This window comes from Lissotriton helveticus, chromosome 7, assembly GCF_964261635.1.
Source record: "Lissotriton helveticus chromosome 7, aLisHel1.1, whole genome shotgun sequence".
NCBI classification, from domain to species: domain Eukaryota; kingdom Metazoa; phylum Chordata; class Amphibia; order Caudata; family Salamandridae; genus Lissotriton; species Lissotriton helveticus.
Window position 1 is genome coordinate 68,350,992 of NC_136068.1, and position 20,059 is coordinate 68,371,050.

Here is a 20,059-nt window from a genome sequence, read left to right on the forward strand (position 1 = left end):
AGTATAATCAATTGTTTGCATAAGTCAGAAGAATGTCTTTATAAGTGAATACAATGGGTGCTGGTGTGTAATGTTGAAATAGGCGTACAAGTATATTTGACAGTGTTCTGTTGATTATTCACTGCATATAACACTGAATCTATAGGTAAGTGATTAGATGTGTGTATAGTTCTATGAATAACTGAGTGGGTGTTTAGAAATTTCTATTGGTGTGTCAATGGTTTCAAATATGGTACTTTCTATTTTACAGTGAGTGATGAAAGATTATACTAGTGTGTGATGAGGTGTATTTGATTCTCACATGGATGATGTCATCAGTGATGTCATCAGTGATGTAATTTGAGATGTCATCAGTGATGTCATCAGTGATGTCACTGACCATGTCATGAATGATGTAATATGTGACATCATCAGCAGTGGATTGCGGGCGCGTGAGTTATAGTGAGTACAACTAACTATAACGGGGAATTTCAATGGTTTTGTATGAGTAAAATGTCCATCTAACTATAACTGGTGTGAAACCTATGGTTTTTTCAGTGAATATAGATATAGATATAGCTATGGAGAGATATATACATCAAGCAAAGTCCAACTGTCCTCCCCCTCTTCTGACAACGGATTCAGGCGGCTCTCAAAATTTCACTTATAGTTCTTTGGTAAAAACAAAGAACAGTTGCAGACACATTTTGAGTATCTGCAAAGGTGTATTTAATGTGAACGGTGGCTCCCACTTGAAGTCTGTCTCACTGGCCTGTGAGAAAGACTTTGGCCGAAACGCGTCGGGCGAGAGCCATCGTTCAGATTAAATCCACTTTTGCAGATCTCACGGTTTGTCTGAGACTTTTCTGAGTAATGAAGGACTATAAGTGTAATACATATACATTCATACATATAAATATATTTCTGTGTATGTGTGTGTGTTTATATATATAAAAAATATATAGTCTATGTACATGCTATATGCATTTGATACAATACAGACATTACAGGTTGAAGTAATTCACCAGTGTGAAGTCATTGGGTTGCAGAAAATGTAACTACTGTTGCCAAGAAGGAGTTTCTTTTTCAGGTTCCCCCCTTTCTCTCTGCGTAGTCACTCTGCAAGGATCTTTTTTAAGGTAGAGTTTACATTAGGTCATTGTTTTCCATTTCTTGTGCCTTCTTGCAGATTGATTCATTTAGGAAGAGAGAAACTACAGCTTACCAGCTCAAAGACTAGCCTCCCATTGTGCTGGGTTTAGTTTGCTGTAGTTTGTTGAATACAATAAAAAGAAGAGTTATAAAAAAAACATGGAATTAGTTCAACAAGGCCCCATGGCATATTAACAATGCAGCTTTCTGACATACCCCCAAAACAACCAAGAATATTTTGCCTTACAATCAACTAAGTGCATAAAATATTCATTTTATCAGCTATTTTCTTTGCAGTTTGTGAGCTCAAATCCTTTGAAAAATGTTATTCTAGAATTATATCTTTACCTCACCTCGTTGAACATGCACCAGCTCTTTTTTTATAAATTAAAAACAGAAAAATTATAGTTGTTACGTACACATTTTTGTTGTTTTCATTTCTTAAATCATATTGATAAATGTATGCTAAATTGGAGATCTTGTTACCAATTACACTTCTAAAAAGTCATAGTGCCCAATTGTAACAACATTTAGAAGAACTAGTTGCATAACGTAGGATTGCGCACATTAGCACCAGCAGATTTTAAGGCACAACAAATACAGTGGAAAGGTGTAGTAAAACATCACCACCATTTAAAGATGAAAACATACTAGCACCCAGACTAATTTATAGCATCTGATTCAATATCTACATTCTACAAGTCTTGTGTTACAACCTTCTAGAAGCATCTTTCACTACATTACTTGCAAAGAACAAATATTGAACTTCCTGCATTTCATCAAATGCATTTCACCTTTTAATGGCTTGGTGGACTTCACTACATAACTCTTTCTCACTCACATCTCTTGGAGACTGACTTTGAGCAACTGCCTCTCCTTGAATATCAAATAAATATCCAAAGAACCCTTCTTTTGGAGGAAGGTCTTATTAGTGGGACAAAGGGCTCACAATTGTACACATTTGTGAAATTTTAAAATAAATTGGTGGAGCACGCTCCCCATTGGCCACCGAAGCGTCCAAGGCCAGAGCTGACCTTTATACAGAAAGGAATCTGTTCTAGATAATATTCAGAATACTCTCTCAGATCCTCACCAACGCTTTCCTTTGACTTTGAAATTTAATTGAAGTATTGTAAAGATTACTTTTTAAACCCCTAAATTTAAGGTTTTGTTTCCCTGAGAAGTGCTGGATTTCATTGGCAGACATACACCAAATTTAGGCGCAGGTGGTATCATCTGCTCAATTTTCTGCTTTCTTGCAACTTGACCTTAAACTCAGTCCACACTGGAAGAAGATTCCATGTAGTGGGGTGAGGTTCGGATCAACAATTTACAGAGCTTGAAGATTCTCTGCCACTTGCTATATTTGGTTAATTAGAGTATTACAATTAAAAGGGAAAATATTCCTGAGTCTGTTTATGAAATAATAATGAAATCAGCTAAATTGTGCTCAGATAACAGCAACTTTCTGGTGAATTGTATGTAAGTGTGACTGAGTTACATCTTCATTAATAAAAGAAACATCTCTGGTTGCCAGAATGTGGTAATAAACATCAAGACCCGTAGCTACTAAAGTTTTGACAGGCGTTCATGCAACGCTAATGAACGTAGTTTATTAACACAGTTAATAGACACTATGGGGCATATTATCAAGCAAGGCAATAAAATTATCGCTGCTTTATCGGCAGAAAACTGCCGATAAAGCGGCAATAATGGGCTTGATAACATGCTCTATGGAATTCCAATCGAAGCCCATGTTAGATGTGAAGGTCTGTGCATTTTAGATCTCTCTTCAGGATTTCTTGAACATATATATTTTTATGGCAGTGATTGTTTATGTTGTCAAACTGTTTGTACTGTGCTAAGTTCCTTAAAGAGGAAATAATATTACATGGATAATTGCCTGGCATACATACATCACAGAGTATTTTCAGAGACCAAGACAGCTGCAAGGAACATATGCAAAACTGTATTACATACACACTAGCACAAACACCCCCTACACACACACACACAGAGAGACACGTAAACACCACAGACAGTTAAAATATATCCCTAAATCAGAGGGCACCAGAAATAAGGCAATAGGCATTGCAAATCTGACTATTGACCAGCAGTGTGCTAAGAGAGTTATATTACTACACTGTTATATTGATGCCAATTTCAATCAGCTCTTTTCATTACATCTTCTCCTATAGGCGAGCTGACGAAGTAGGGAGTCGTAAATCAATGCCTCACTCTGTCATTGTAATAAAGCAAAGACGTCTGGTTCCATGCGCCGTAAGTACTTAAGATCAATAAACACCATTAACATTACATCATAAAAATAAAATGATATATATTTTGCAATAAATCAAGTTGAGATCTCTTTCTTTGCAGCTTCATGTCAGAGGAGTTAGTTGACCAACAGTTGTGGCTTTGTTTTTTATCGCCATTTGTATGGAGATTCCAAATCTCTTGCCCTCTGACAATTTTCACAAGGGTGAATGGATGACACCTGCAATCGATGATGTCAAATGCAGTTGTTTTGCATTTGCTCCAACAGATAAATCTCATTTCAAAGGTGCCAACAAGCATTTGCCTGGGAACAAGGCAATCTACACTCTTGGAATGCTGCCCTGCTTCCTTAAAACCCTTCCGAAGCAAAATTTGGATCCTGAGGTTGTTTCTTCTCACTAGTGTTCTTTGTGTCTTCCAGGAAAACATTTCTCTTCTTAAATAGGCCGCAGGGGTCAGAGGAACTGTAAATTTGCCATCACATTCAGAAGCTCTTTTTGACGGATGTATTTGAGATTTGCCCAAATCAGGCAGGAAATCTGTCCCACCCTCCAGAACAGAAACATTTTTAAAGTGTTACATTGGACACTGAGAATTTGTTCTGAAACATGTTGTAATGCATCTTTTCCACCACCAGCCATTTTGATAACATTATTGCAACCGAACAAGTTCCAGCCATTGAAACAAGTCTCTACAACTTTGATGAGGTCATGGTGAGTAGTGCCTCTTCTCACACCGGTGGAGGACATGGTGGCTCCCCATTTATGGCTGGATCAGCTTTCTTGATGTCTGTCAGCTCCTCACCGGGACCTTTCTCCACAGGTTGTTCCGCTGGGCATCTTTCAAAGTCCCGGGAAATTTCTTCAAATGTCCGTCCCTTGGTCTCTGGGACTTTGAAGAATGTGTAGATGAAGAAGATGAGAAGCAAGATAGCGAAGATGATGAAGACATAAGGGCCACAGCCTTCCTGTTTGATATTAAAGAAAAGAAGATGAAACGAAGTAAGCATGTTTGCATGGTGAGGGCGGATTTGCACATTTTATAATAGTTGTCCACCAAGGGTGACAAACACATACTTATCCAATGTTAATAACGAGGATAGGGGAAAATTTGTGGTAGTAGGGAAAACATTAGACGATTCCCCACAAGATAAAACAACATAAATCTAGCTCTCACTAATTTTACCTAACCTTGGGCAATATAATGCCGGCAGGTTGGAGAGGGTTCTGCAGGTCAGACACAGGTGCATCCTCATTTGGCATGCATTAGTAAATCCAAATTCAGAGACACACTCAAGGTATATAACATGGCATCAAGCTAATCCCAACCCACAACTGATGCTAATCACACAGCACACTCATGACTATTCTGGAGAACATTTTGAAGGAAACTCAATTTTTGACCCAAAAATGACAGTTATCCAATTTCATCAAAAGGCTCACACTTCATTCACAAGCACAGGAAACAATTGATGGGCCATCATTCTTTAGCTCACTTCGCCACCCCAGTTTGGACCAAGCCATATATAAATCAGTCTTGGCCCTGTTCCTCATGGGAACAGTCCACCCCGAATTGCTAGACCAGGTCTTCCCTAGTCAGGAAACACACACTGGGGGTGAATGCTTGCATTGTTTAGCATTCTGTCCATCCTTTGTTCCTTTTGCTTTTGTTGCCCTAAGTGGGAAGGGTATGCCCAGACGTGGGTCACATGCTCACTGCACCACTGGATTCAAGCTAGCCCGGATGATGAGGGGTGAAGCCCCGAAACTGGTCCCAGGGTGCTTGTTTCTGGTCCAGGGAGGAGCTGGCTTGGCAGTTCGGGCTGGACTGTTGCTCTGCGCTGAGTCCCACTTTGTTCAACCTGTATGTGAAACCGCTGGCTGCTGTCGTCAGACAATGTGGCTTAACCATGACATCGTATGCCGACGACACGCAGCTGGCGGTGACACTCAGTGGGGACCCTGAGGTGACGGCGCCCAGATTCCGTGCAGGACTAATAGCTGTAGCAAATTGGATGCGTAGCAATTGCTTACAGCTAAATGCCAAGAAAACCGAGGTCCTGATTCTAGGGAAGCAGGCGGAACTTTGGGGAGATCAGTGGTGGCCTCCTGAATTGGGGGTGTCCCCCGTCCCAGCGGCCGAAGTCAAGAACTTGGGGGTCTGGCTGGATTCCAACCTCTCTTTTACCAGCCACACAAAGAAGGTTGCAGCTACCTGTTATGGTATTCTGCGAGGACTGAGACCAGTCCTCAAATTCTTCGACCCTCCTACTCGGCAACTGGTGGTCCAGGCCTCTATTCTTTCTCGGCTGGACTACGGGAGTGCACTGCTGCTTGGAGTTAACCAGGCTGAGGCTACTAGGCTGCAGAGGGTGCAGAATGCCGCTGCGCGGGCCATTGTTGGCCTCCCGAGACGCTGTTCTGTCTCTGCAGTCTTGACCTCCCTTCACTGGCTGCCAGTCAGACAGAGAATCAAATTCAAGGCTCTCTGCCTGACATTTAAGATCCTGAAACTCTCTTCGCCTCCAGCCCTTGTGGGCCTTGTCTCCCTTTATGTCCCCACGCGGTCTCTCAGGTCGGAATCTCTTTTCTGGCGATTAAGCCTAGGTTAAGACTGAGTAGGATGGGAGGTCGCTCCTTCTGTGTTTTGGCGGCTGGATTGTGGAACTCCCTCCCTGTCCATATTCGTGCCCTAAATAGCCTGACTCTCTTTAGACGCGCTATAAAAACCCATCTGTTTGCCTCCGCTGACTGATTCCCTTTCTTCTCAGCATTGATCTGTTGTGCTGTGGTTCTTGACCAGGCGCCAGGACGCCCCTTAGCTGGGGCAGCTGTGCGCCTAATAAAAGTTATTAACATTCCGAAAAGACATGCATTATGGCTTCCTATTACCCTTTATTTAGATGTCTGTGCCAAACGACCTTCTCACTTACCCCCCTCTCAGCAAGAAGTTTCAAAGCCCCCTTGAATAACCTTTTGTTCCTTCTCTTTCTTTAGCATTTAACTTCCCGCACGTTTTGTATTATATCCCATGTTACATAGCCTCTGTGAGTGTACAGTTTAATTGACTAGCCTCATTTGCTTTTTATTTTTCTTCCTTTTTCTTTTTCCTCCCCTGCATTCTTTATCATATGATATTTATTGTGATAACCTAGTTTATTATCCTTTTTGATGATGATGTATTTCATTTTGCTTTTTGTAATATCAACTTTGTTTCTCCTAATAAAACTCTACTTGAACTTAAAAAAAAAAAAGTTATTAACATAACATAACATAACATAACATAACATGAGACACAGTGTCAAGGCTGATTTACATATGGCTGGGTCCAAACTGGGAGTGGAGTGGTGAGCAAAAGAAAGATGGATTAAACCCAGATCCTTGTGACCGGAGATGAATGTTTGCATTACTCAGCATTCCGTCCATCATTTGTTCCTTTTGGCACCTTTCATTCATGGCAGCTTTAAAGATCTTTGTTGTGCTTTATATTATCTCCTTGCTTCCTGCTCAGCCAGTATGTATGTGATGTCAGTATGGAATGTTGAATGATGGATGACAGAGTGAATAGAACGTTAGTGTGCCTGGTGTGGATGTGGAATGACAGTTGATGAGAGAGGGCTGAGCAGTGAACATCCTGTTCCTGGTGGGGTTTTTATTCCTGTTCATCTTACTTGAAATAAAGAGCTTCAAGAATCTACTGACCATTTATCATTTCATACACTACATTTTGGCGACGTTTGGAGAACTCACAGCGTGCTACATCCTATTTACAAGGTACCTTCAAGCAGTACTACCCTAAAGAGAAGAATTCAATTAAGGTAAAGGACTTTTATATTACTAAAGTTTTCCCCAAGCTACCTGGCACTCCAAAACCCCACCAGTGACCCCGAAATCGGTCGCCCTAAACTCTCAAGTGCCAGATCTAGTTCAAAGTCACAAACCCAATGAAAATTGTATGACATTTAAATTAAAAGTACTATTAAAAAGAATGCATAACGAGTAAAAGACTATTAAATGTCAAGTACTACTCTGACACTCGCTTACTTACTAACAAAAAGAAAGGAAAAAACGAGTGGTTTTCATTTAAAATTCAGTTTTGAGGAAACCTGGGAGGAAGAAATTATAAAAGAGTGTCCTATAAGGAAAATACAGTTTGCTGCAACTTTCCATTGGAAAAACGGGTGATTTCCATTAAAAAATTCAATCGAATGGAAGTCTGAAGTTAATTTAGTAACAATAAATGAGCAATCTTACTTTACTCCAACTGCCAACTGCCACGATCTTTGCGCACGGAGAGATCCTTCCACTGAGAAGCCATCCTGCTTATGATGACGTATGAGAATTTTGCCTGCGTCTAGCTGTTGCTGTGTGTCGAACAAGAGGTCGTGAGGGGTACGTGAAACGTCATGACGATCCTTGCCAGCCATCTTGATGTTCGTCTCCATAGTGACAGAAAACAATGCTGCGCCACCCACCTTGTGAAGCGCGTTCTTCTGACTCTCTGCCCGCCTTGGTATTACTCAAGACACAGATCACGTTCTTCTAACGCGCTTCTCCTTGTTGGATGGCAGCACGTCTTCATGCTTGATGCCAATTACAAGCTTGCTCTCACAGGGCGAGGTAAATGAAGCGAATGAACACTTTTGAGTTTCTCGACATTACACGGTGAGAGAAGCGCCGGTTCCTGTTACTCTGTGCACAGTGATTTATTTTGTACACGGACCTCTCCAGTCTTGAAGTGTCGCAGGAAAGAACAAACGTGGCAGGTTCCTCTTTAATAATGGAACCATAATAACAGAGAAATAGTTATTATATGTCTTGGGTGGAAACATATCATTTTCGTGCTGTTTGGTTAGTTTTAGATTGCTTCAGTTAAGGTCTTACTGCCATCTTCTGGATTTAGTTAGTACTACACTAGATATTATTTCAAAGAGCTCATAATTATACATGGAGCTCATACTCATAACTACCTATATGTAATGTTTTAGAAATTTCAGCAATTTAAATAAGACTGTAAAGCTTTAGTAACAGATACAGTTATATCACTAAGACTGCAGTGTTTATAATTCATACACCAATTCATTTTGAGCTGATTTTCTGTTAATAGGGTTGCAGTGATGTTTAAATTATTTATACAGCTATGTTTGAATAATGTATAATGCTATTTACGTTAGTGCTTTGTTTAAAATAATTCTTCCAACCATATAGTAGGTCTGCTATTCTACGTTCATTATTATTTTACAAAATTTTATGCAAGGTGTTTTTACAGCTATTCTTATAATTTAGTAATCCAATAGTACGTATTACGTTTTATGCTTCATACAGTATTTCGAATATGTGTTACTTAAAATGTTTTTACACTAATTCATATAAGTATGTTATATATTTATGCTTTATACAACAATTCAGGTATGCATATGTTTCGTTATATACTTAGTACAGTGCTTCAAGCCGGTTTTACTTTCAATGCTTGGTACAGCAATTCGTATGAATCTGTATTACTCTCAATGCTTGATACAGCAGTTAGTCTGTATTGCCTTTATGATTTAATTTATTATTGTTATTTACATGTTACGAATTTAATACTGCAAATTTAGCTTCATGATATGATGCTTCTTGTTATTGCTGATACTTAAAGTTTAGAGGTTATTTTCTTCGTAGGGTAGTTCAGAGCTGGTCTCTATACTTATTCAGAGTGGGGTGTGCGCACGCCCTTCCTACTGTTTATACCCTACATAATCTTTTTACTTAGCTTCAGCTGTGCCTTCTTGGCAGTGGTTATTCTATACATACATTGGTATTGTTGCAATTTACAATTATAATGTTCCCAAAGGAAGGGGATGTGTTCAGCTATATTTACTTAGGATATATTTAGCCATATTTACTTAATCTATTTCATTCTAGTTTTAATTTAAATGTACTTATATATTATTTGCTTAGGTTGTGTTTACCTATATTTACTTAGTCTATTTCATTCTAGTCTAAATTTAAATATGCATATATATTGCAAATTTTATCTTTCGCAATGTATTATATTATTGTGTTTATTTTTCGTTGGAGAAAAGGAGATATGTTGTGCTTTATATTATCTCCTTGCTTCCTGCTCAGCCAGTATGTATGTGATGTCAGTATGGAATGTTGAATGATGGATGACAGAGTGAATAGAACGTTAGTGTGCCTGGTGTGGATGTGGAATGACAGTTGATGAGAGAGGGCTGAGCAGTGAACATCCTGTTCCTGGTGGGGTTTTTATTCCTGTTCATCTTACTTGAAATAAAGAGCTTCAAGAATCTACTGACCATTTATCATTTCATACACTACAATCTTCTGAAGAGACCCACATATAGCAACTTCAAAGTTACCTCGTGGCTATTTAATTAATTTCCCAATATGACCCACAAGGCAAGGGCAAACTTGATGCAGTTTTGCAGACCACTTGAGGCGCTTCTCCATTGACACCACAGTTAAGTTTCCACAGAACTGCATGTTCTTTGAACAACTGGTCTCTCCTTTTACAGAAAGGCTGTAAACCCACTGACATCCACCATTGCTTTTAGTTCATCTGGTCTCCAGGTACATGAACTCCAAGTACCTACTGGCTGCACTCACACTGGCTGTAAAAGGGCTCTCCCAGAACTCATTGGCTGCACTCACACTAATCACAAATTGAGCAGTGCCATTATGCATTTGCTCCACCACACTGAATATATTCTCAGCTATCCTATTCCTCTTGGGAAACACTAATAGTGACACAAAGCTTAGATGCCCTTAGTTTTACAGGTTTACAATAACAATAAATACACATTCACAGTAAGTGAGAACTCTTTCCAGTTTTTGGAGAACACTGGCTTACCGCTGCATATTGGAAAAGCATGGCAACAAGAAAGTTGGCAGTCCAGTTGCAACATCCAGAGACAGCCATGGCGATTGGCCGCGGACCTTGGCTAAAGAGTTCTGCCACAATGAACCAGGGGATCGGGCCAGGTCCAACCTCAAAGAAGGCCACCAAGCCAAATATCGCCACAATGCAAACATAGCTCATCTGGAAGATGGTCTCCTATTGAAAGAATTGAGAACAACAGGGCATTTTAATAATTCAACGTGGAGGGAAGCAGGATACAGTTTATGAACAACAGGTGAACACACAGGCACACCTCCTGGTGTATCACATCAATCTCAAGTGAATGATGACTAATCCCCAGGAGACCCACCTCTAACTACCTTTGTACAGCCATAGCCCTGTATGTTTTCCCTTGAACCCTTTGGGTATCAACACTAACAGCATCGATTATAGGGTCAGGCCTTTATACTCTAAACTCAGATCTGACCATTAATGATTGCATATGATGCTGTGCCTCTTATGTTATCTGCTTCCTCAGGCCTATCATGCATATTGCTTTCCCCAGCCTAGCCTTCCACTGTATGTGGGTCAAGCAGGTTGGTGAGGTGGATCAAGGAGGCCTCACCTTGAGTTTGAGTGCAATGGTCATCAGGAGGGCACAGAAGAACATCCCACCAAGTCCTGTCAAGTGAAGGGTACGGCGTCCTGCTCGCTCCATCAGAAACAGCTGAATGTAAATATTTAGGAAAAAGACAAACAGGTGTATACAGCATGAATAACTTATGTCAACCCAGACAATACCATATCTTGATGCATAGCTGCCAAGTTTCCAATTTGGAAAAACAATGTATTGACTCAGTTAAGTAGCTCTGAAAATGGAGAGACGACCTTTACTATGCATGAGTTTCACCGCGGTAGGTTTACGTTTCAACGACTTGCGCTGGAGGGCGCTGTAAGCTAAGGAATAGTGCGATTTACTATCCAACACCTTCCCTACTGTACGTAGACTGGTGTTGGAATAGTAAATCGTACTATCCCTAAGTTCAGCGCCCTCCAACGCAAGTCGTTGAAATGACTTGCGTTGTAAAACCTGCGTTGTAAGATACCGCGACCAACATGACCGCGTAGTATCGTCATACATTCCTGAAAATGCGTTCTTCATCTCTTCAACGCTGCAGTCTTTCTGACTACTTTATGGATGCCCTTCTTTCAATGCACCTTTTTTCAATGAACTCATGGAACTCTTCTTCTTTAAGCAGCCCCAACCTTTCCCCGTCATTGCCCAATGGAAAAGATACTGAGTGATTTACAAATAGGCCTCACCGAGACAACAGTGAAGAAAACATTGACAGCTCCGACTCCAATGGTTTCGTAAACTGGGTAGAGAATACCGGCATCTTTGAAGATCTTTGTGGAGAAGTTGAAGACCTTAGAGAAGAGAAAGAAGATATACTGGTTTTCAAGAAAAACAGAACCTAAATCCACATTTTTCATCAATAGATAGATTTTCTGACGCTCAAACACGGCCATAATGCAACCACTCCACTAGTTTGATGTCAAGGAAGAAATGTCATATCTTAGGAAGTGCACTATCAAATCCTATCGCCATTTGTCTACAAATCGTTCAGACTGCTTGAGTTATGGGCTTGAACAAACGAGAGCCAGTCTTAAATGTACAAGGTTTACAACTCAGAGATCTTAAGACCATGGATTGGCAAGAAAACGGCATGTTATTTTTTCCGAAAGCTCACCCTGCTTCCTAACATTCTGTCTTTACATTGATATTGCACTAGTCCCAACTGTGCCTTTTTTAGAAAGATGTTAAGGTCAGTCATCCTAAGGAAGCTGCTGTCAGTTAGGGTACTCAGTACTGTTGTTCTTTTGAGGCTATAGCACTTATGTTGGCCAACCTTTTAGAGGTAGGGGAATAGTCTTTATCATCACCAAGAGGTCTTTATTCGATTTGCATCATAAAAGACAAATACATAAAAAAAACAGTTCATACGCTTTTACATGTAAGATAATAAATACGTTACATTTTAAAACCGTGTTAAGAAAAGTATTACATTTTAAACAATGATATACAAGAAGACCCCTTACTACATAAAAACAATGCTATGTTGGAACTAAAAGTCATAAAAGCATATACAATGGGAACTTCATTTACCAAGATTGTGAATACGGATTGACCAAGCCCAACTCACGAATTTTGCTACAATAGGGGGGGAAGTATCAGTTTTAAGAATCCTAGTCGCTGCAACAGCAGATCTAGTACCTAATAAGCGGCAGACTGGTAAAAGCCAAACTTTTCTGGGTAACAAATACTTAGGGCAGCAGAAGAAAAGGTGTTCAATATTCTCTACTGCTGTTACACAGAAAGGACACTTATCGCTACCACCAGTTGACCAGGAGTGCGTAAGCCCCCGCACGGGTAGCGAGCCTACTCGTAATTGGTGATACAGTTTACGATCATTTGGCTTAGTAATTAAGTCCCAGTAGGCTTCATATTTAGGGACATCCTTTACAACCAAAAATTCCAGTGACATGGTAGGACCAACAACCATAGTGGATCTCCTCTCAGCGATCCAATGCCAATAAATATCTTTAAGTGCCTTTTTTGATGGAAAGGTAGCACGTGCTGGATCAACCCATAACGCCTCCAGGCGCAGATTTTTCAAAAGCATCCTGAGATGAGAGAACCAGGGAACCCTATGGGACCCTTCAAGCCCCCTCACCTCAACGATGGCCTCAGCAAACTGGGTTAATTCAGGTGTAGTCCACAGACGACGCCAGAACGCCAGTGGTCTATACCGTACCACGACCTCGATAGATTTAACACCTAAGTCAAGCTGCAGGGGTAAGCAAGGTGTTGATTGTGGAAGACCAGTTGCCATTCTGAGGAACCTATTCTGTGCCACCCTCAGAGTGGATAAATCACTATACCCCCACAGTTCTGCACCGTAGATAGTTGCAGGGATTATCTTGGAGCCATACATTTTTACCAACGGTGCCAGGGGTTTAGTGAGAGATTTTGCGTGCTCCTTCAATAAGGCTCCCCCAAGTTGAGCATGTTTCAGGGTCATAAGATCCAATTGGGGTTTCCAGCTCAAGTTCTCACTTAATGTGACACCCAGGTATGTAAAAACCTCCGTTTGATCCAAAATGGCTCCGCTCATCGACACCTTGGCCTTCACGGCCTTGGGGCCTCGCAGAACCATAAATTTGGTCTTTTTGACATTCACCTCTAACTCATGCTCGCTGCAAAAACACTCAAAACGGGCCAGTGCGGACTGAAGGCCCTGCCTCGTTTTAGAAATAATAAGAGTGGCGTCCGCGAACATGAGGAGGGGAATTTTCCTTCCAGCAAGGGAGGGGGCGTCCGTTGGATGGTTAGAAAAATACTTAGTCACCCCATTAATAAACAAGGAAAAAAAGGGTGGGGGCCAACACACACCCTTGTCTAACCCCCTTGGCAACTTTAAAACTGTCAGTGACTTCCCCTGGACCACCCCATCTTACTTTGGCATAGGTGTTTGAGTGCAGATTGATCAGCAGCGCCACCAGTTCTTTGGGCATGCCCAAATCCAACAAGACTTCCCAGAGCTTTGTCCTGGGCACTAGGTCGAAAGCAGACCTAAGGTCCACAAATGCCGCAAACAGCATAGTCTTTATAAATTCTTTGTATGCATTCAAGTTAAACTAAGTGGCTAATTACAGATAGTGTTCAGCGTATATATAGATGTGTGTTTGGCTTGGTGTGCCTCAATCTAGCAAGAGGAATAGATCTTCAGGACCAGCAATGCGGTGTATATTTTTGGATAGGACTTACAGCATTGATACCACACAGCTGATGTGAAAGCTGCAGCACTATGGCAATAAAGATGGGTTTCCGGTACTTGCTCAGGCGGAAGAGCTGGATTATAGACACTGGCTTCTCCAGTGACATCTTGGCACTCTCCTCCTTCATCTCTTGGATGTCCTTTGATACATCGTCTGTGCCACGAAGCTTTTGCAGTACTGAGGACAAGATGGTAGAATGAAGATGAATTGATGCGGAGGCTCTCATGCAAGGAACATCAACTTCTCCCTTTCTACTAACTCCATCTTACATGTCCTAGCCAATTTTTTCACTTGCAATGTCATATTATCAGAAGTTCTACCACCCATAATAATATCACCATGATGACCAGAATACCAAATCCCCCCTATTTTTTAAACAGCTCACAGAAGCCCCAGCACCATCAATAATCTTCAAGAAGTTTCAGAAGCCCTATCAGAAGCTTAGTCCTCCTCCACAGTCATCCACCACATACTTGAAGTCCAACAATCCTCAATAGTCTTGCTCTCAGTGTTAGAAACAAACCCAATTAACCTCCCAACATGCCTCTGAAACCCCATTACAGTCAATAATGTTACAACATGTGTCAGAACAGAAGGCCCACCAGATTTTATTATCTTTGATAAGTCATGGGAACCCCCAACACCCTCAATCTCGGGACAGCCCTCAGAACCCACCCTGCCATACTCAGTTATCTGCTGAGAGGCAACAGAAACTCTATCCCTCTCAATAATCTTCCAAACGTTATGGGCTACCTGTCCACATTCAAACTTTTCAAATAGGTATCATAACTACAATCACACTGAGTAATCTCCCATCAAGTTTCAGGCATTCTCACACACTCGAAAGATGTCCAAAAGGTCCCAGAAGTCTGACTCGATTCAATAACCACCAAATGAATATATGACACACCACCACCTTCAAAAATTCTCCCATGAAGCACCATCAAATCTACCACACTCAGTAGTCACCCAATAGGTAGCAGAAGGCTGACTGCCTTAAATTGTTTGCCAACAGATTTGGAGGGTTCACCACTCAAAACAATCTCCAAACAGTCATCTGAAGCCTACCAACCTCAATAATCTGCCAGTAGATTTCAGATACTCCACCACCCTCCATAATCTCCAAGGTGCAATCAAAAGCACAGCCACCCTCTACCAGTGGCTACCAGGAGCCCCAGTACTCTTAATGATTACCAGTATTAGGTCTCTAGAGAGCCCAACACAAGATGGCCACACCGTAGTGTAGCCCTGTGGACCAGTACAATATATATCCATACAATATCCTGCATCTATGCACCAATCTCAGCCGTGAAACCGATGCCCTGTGCTGGTGGTGACTTGCTGTACGGGAGGCAACAAAATAAACATGCCCTAAAGGCGATGCCGCTCTGATAGACCCGCCTAGCCTCCCTGCAGGCTCGCTACATGGCGGCGGCGCCGTGCTGAAAGACAAATCATTCTGCTTGGTGGCAACAGAGCTAAACCTTGTAAGTTGTGCCGCTGCCGATAGACTGCCCCCTGACTGACCACTTCCCGGACCTGACAGGTGAGCTGTGGGAGGCTACGGTGTGAGACACTGGAAGCACGGGGATGGGGGCCCAAAGAGTGAGGCCTGGCTTCCACTGCAGGAGCCGACAGAGCCTGGTGTCCTGCTGTTGGACTGAGTGGAGGAGGTGCTGGCGCAGCGTGCCGCGTATCCTGGGGCCTATAGCCGGGGTCCAGACACTGCACCTCTTAGACATTGCCAGTGGGCTGCGGGCTGCACGAAGCTGAAACTACTGTGAAACGTCAGAGGATCCGCATTCTTGCTGCACGAAGATTGAGCGGGAGCTGTGCGTAGAGCTGCCTTGTCAGATTTTTGCAGCCTATCGCTCTGACCAGGAGAGAGACGCAGGGGAGCAGGCTGACTCCCTGTAGTGTGCTGCTGGGGGCCCGACAGGAGCATACTGCATCCAAGGTCAATACTGAAGAGGATTTGGGCCAAGAGGACATGTGCAATGGTTAGTGCATTTTTTGGGGGTTTGAGGACATTGCTGCCTTGGGCGTTGCAGAATGAACTGCTGTGGGCCCTCCGTGATATTGGACGGCCTTGACTGCAGTATAGCGCAATCCTTGGGCACCACATGCACGTGTTGAGTGTCCCCGCCTCCTTATCTGCTGCTTGTGTACTTGGCGGCCCTCATTGTGGTGTTGTTGGAACAGTACTGAGCGAGTTGGTGGTGGCTGCACTGGGGGGACTGGCTGACTAGGAACACTGGGCCCACTTGCTGCCATACTGCGCTGTCCTACTATATCCTGAGTTGCTGCACTTCCCAGATATCGTCACCCAGTGATTTTTTCTCTCCCCTCTGCCGGGCCCCTCCTCCCGCCATGGGAAGACAGATTAGCAGAAATCTCGCCTCACCTTTGTGCAAGCTGACCCCGCGGGAGACACTATAGAGCTCTGAACAAGAGGGGCCGTCACAGACAGGCAAAATGTTGAAGGCTATGCTGTTGGCCATGCAGCAGAGCTTACAATCGATTAATAACAAAATCGATACCTTGACTCTCAGAATGGATCATATGGCAACCAAACTTGACAAACAGGCGGTGTGCATAACTGAGGCTAAGCAGCATATATCCACGACTGATGATACACTCCAGACCACGAGAGAAACTTGTCTCAGCATGGAGAAGGTGATAGCAGTTATCCAGGCTAAAAACAAAAATCTTGAGGTGTGCTCTTGCAAAAACAATATACGTATTATTGGCCTACCAGAAACCACCAACACGGTGAGGACTGAGCTATTTGTTGAACAACTGCTGTGTGATGTCTTTGGTGCTGATCAATTCCCTCTTATGCTTATTGTGGAGCATGCCCACATATTCTTGGGGACACGGCCAGCTTCGGGGGGGCCCCCATGCCCTGTCATTGCGCGGCTGCTGAATTATCGTGATCATGGCACAGTGCTCCGCCTTAGGTAGATAAAGGTCTATAGCTTAGTCAGTCAGACTATTGACATGAACAGAAACAGGTCTGAAAGGATTAATATATGCCACCCCTACTGGTTGACTTCAGATTAAATCCCATAAACCAAATTTTAGACAAAGCTAATGAAAATTCATGTTATTTTATTTAATGATAGTTTTTTTCTTTTTCTGAGAGTATTATATAGATTATAAATCTCTTATTTTAATTCCATAGAGTATATCATAGTTAAAAATTCATATCAACAATTAAAGAATAGAAAACAGTACAAACAAAACAATAGACATAGATTGATGGAGACAAAGCGGTAGATGGAACAGGGCGGTAGATAGGACAGTGCTCCGCCTTTGCAGGAAAAAAAATGTATCCAACATCAGGGCAATGAGCTTGCATTTTTTCCCGATTGTACCTCGGCAGTCTAGGCTGCAGGACACAAGTTTCCACCTGTGAAAAGTAGGCTACAACAGACTGGTGTAGGTTACGCTGTGATACACCAACAAGGCAGAACATGGACATGAAAGACGGGCAGAAGATATTCTCAACTCCACAAGCAGCCTTAGACTTTTTAAAGAAAGCAGGAATGGACTATCCCGCTTCATCATACAAAACTGCTTGACTGGTAATGGGGTCTAATGGAAAGGTTGGAGAGGGGGTTGGAAACCATGGGTTTGCCTCTCACTGTACATTGTCATGACATATTCATGGCTTGGGTCACTGTCTTGCGTGTTTGAGATTCTGACTTAAATGATATGGGGTGGGTTGGATTCCTTCTCATCCCCCTCCACGAGGCAGATTTCCAGATCTCTATTTGCCCCCCAGAGGGAACACCTCATATACCTATGGGGGCACTTTGTGCATTTTCTATTTCTTGGGGAAAATGTTGTTGTTTATTGGCAATGAGACATTTGTGTACCTGGGGATGTGCCTTTAGCAAGTTGGGGATGCTGAAGTGGGAGGAGGGAGGGAATTTTAGTTTGATTGCAATTGTCCACATAATGTGCTTAAAGGGTGCTCTGTTAAGCCTTGGCTCTCACAATAGTCGCATCTTAGAGTTGACAGACTGGAGACATGAGTGATAACACTGGCCCCACTGCAGCTCCACTTACCCTTTTGTCCTGGAACTTTAGAAGTCTGAACAACCCAAAAAAACAAGACAGGTACTGGCTTATTTAGATCACCCAGATGTGCATGTCTCATTTCTTCAAGAAACGCATCTTTTGGACTATGCAGCAGGTGTGGTGGGTGCACGTTGGGTGGGATACTGCATGGCCTCCAATTACTCCACGTATGCTCGAGGGGTGATCATCTTAATTAAGCAGGTGTACCATTCGAACTTGTACATTCAGAGGCTGATGCTCACGGACTCTCTGTAATCGTTCAGGGCTGCCTGTGCAGCATCTTGGTCACCATGGTGAACACCCATGGGCCAAACATGGATGATTCTGAATACTTTGCACTACTCTGGCGACGGGTGCACGGCCGCCTTGCCCGCTATGACCTTGCTGGGGGGGGGGGGGGGGTTCAATGTATGCCTTGATCTTCGACTAGATTGGTCAGCCACGACGGGTGGGCAAGGTAAACGTGCAGCTCAGATTATGAGAGATGACATGTTGGAGTTTGGGGTGGTGGATGTGTAGTGTGTCTGGCACCCGGAGGTATGGGAAGGCATATACACCCGTGAGTTCAAGGCTTCTGGTGTCGCATAGATTATTGGTTAACTACCAGGGAGGTTCAGACCTGCATGGGGGATGTTCGCCATCTTCCCAGAACAATATCCGACCATACGCTGGTACACTTGACACTGCCCATTCCTGCCCATATTCCTACGCAATTCTGCTGGCGACTGCAAACCACAGCTATGTTAGACACAGTGGTCCGGGGGGGGGGGGGATGTCTGAAAGGCTATAGTGGAATTCTTTCTCCTTAACACAGACTCAGTTGAGTGCACGGGCACACTGTGAGAGGACTTCAAATCAACCATTAGGGGTATCTTCCTTGGGGCACAGGCAATTATACTGAAGGATATACAGACTCAATTGTGGAACACAGAGGAAAAGATCTGAGGGCTGGAATGTGACTATGAAAAGCACCCAAAACCTGGCGGCTATTCGAGAATATGTAACTGCATACAATGAAATGGGAGACTAGGAAGTGCACCACTCGTCGCTCAGGCACGTGCATACAGGGAGGGAAGCAGACCGAGCCGCGCTCTGGTACTAAGCTTAAGAACCCCAGAGCACATTCTCATGTTCTGAATACTGCTAGGTCAGATGGTGCACCATGCTTGGACTCCCCGTCCATCCTTTCAGCATTCCCAGATTTTTATACCGATTTGTTTGGCTCTCGAGGGTCAGCGAATGCCAGTAACGTAGCTTCTATCGCCCACTATCTCTCATTAATACTGACACCAAAACGTTAGTCAAATTACTAGCAATCAGACTCCAGCCCTTACTTACTAATATGGTCCAGCGGGACCAGGTGGGGTTTATACCCACCCGCGAATCTGCTCAAAATCTTTAGAAGCTATTTGCTGTATTGCATTACCTAGATCCCTCTGTGAGGGCTGTCACGGTCATGCTGGATGCTGCTAAGGCACTTGATTCTATTGCCTTGACTTATCTGTTCACAATATTGCAAAGAATGGGAGTCCCCTGCTTTTATCAGCTGGATACAGCTGTTATATACAGTGCCAGTTGCAAGGGTGCATGTTAACAGTCTCATCTCAGACCCTATCTAGATCTACAGGGGAATGGACCAGGGCTGCCTCTGTCGCTGATCCTCTTTCAGAAAAGGGGGTGGTGATGAACAGAGTGTCTGAATTAAGCAGACCACTCTTACCCAGTCCAAAGATCAGGGCTTGATCCATCACCGTTATTTAGCTCACTGCCCCATCCCAGCTCAGAACCTGGCTATATGCAAATTAGTCTGTCCTTGGCCCAGTGCATCATGGGAACAGGGCAGACCAAACTACCAAGCCAATTTTTCACCAGAAAGGAGACAAGC

At 42.9% G+C, this 20,059-nt stretch overlaps 1 protein-coding gene across 1 annotated transcript in view; it reads right to left on the bottom strand.

Annotated features, from left to right (window-relative positions):
- Positions 1 to 505: 505 nt before the first annotated feature.
- Positions 506 to 20,059, bottom strand: part of LOC144768077 (solute carrier family 2, facilitated glucose transporter member 1-like) — a 61,214-nt gene continuing 41,660 nt past the window's right edge. Inside the window, exons 6-10 of the mRNA XM_078651464.1 lie at positions 14,078 to 14,265; positions 11,572 to 11,676; positions 10,874 to 10,975; positions 10,261 to 10,464; positions 506 to 4,375 (exon numbers count right to left, since the gene is read on the bottom strand). Of these exons, the coding sequence (XP_078507590.1) occupies positions 4,139 to 4,375; positions 10,261 to 10,464; positions 10,874 to 10,975; positions 11,572 to 11,676; positions 14,078 to 14,265 (836 nt within the window). The 3' untranslated portion in view covers positions 506 to 4,138. The remainder of the gene's footprint in view (positions 4,376 to 10,260; positions 10,465 to 10,873; positions 10,976 to 11,571; positions 11,677 to 14,077; positions 14,266 to 20,059) is intronic.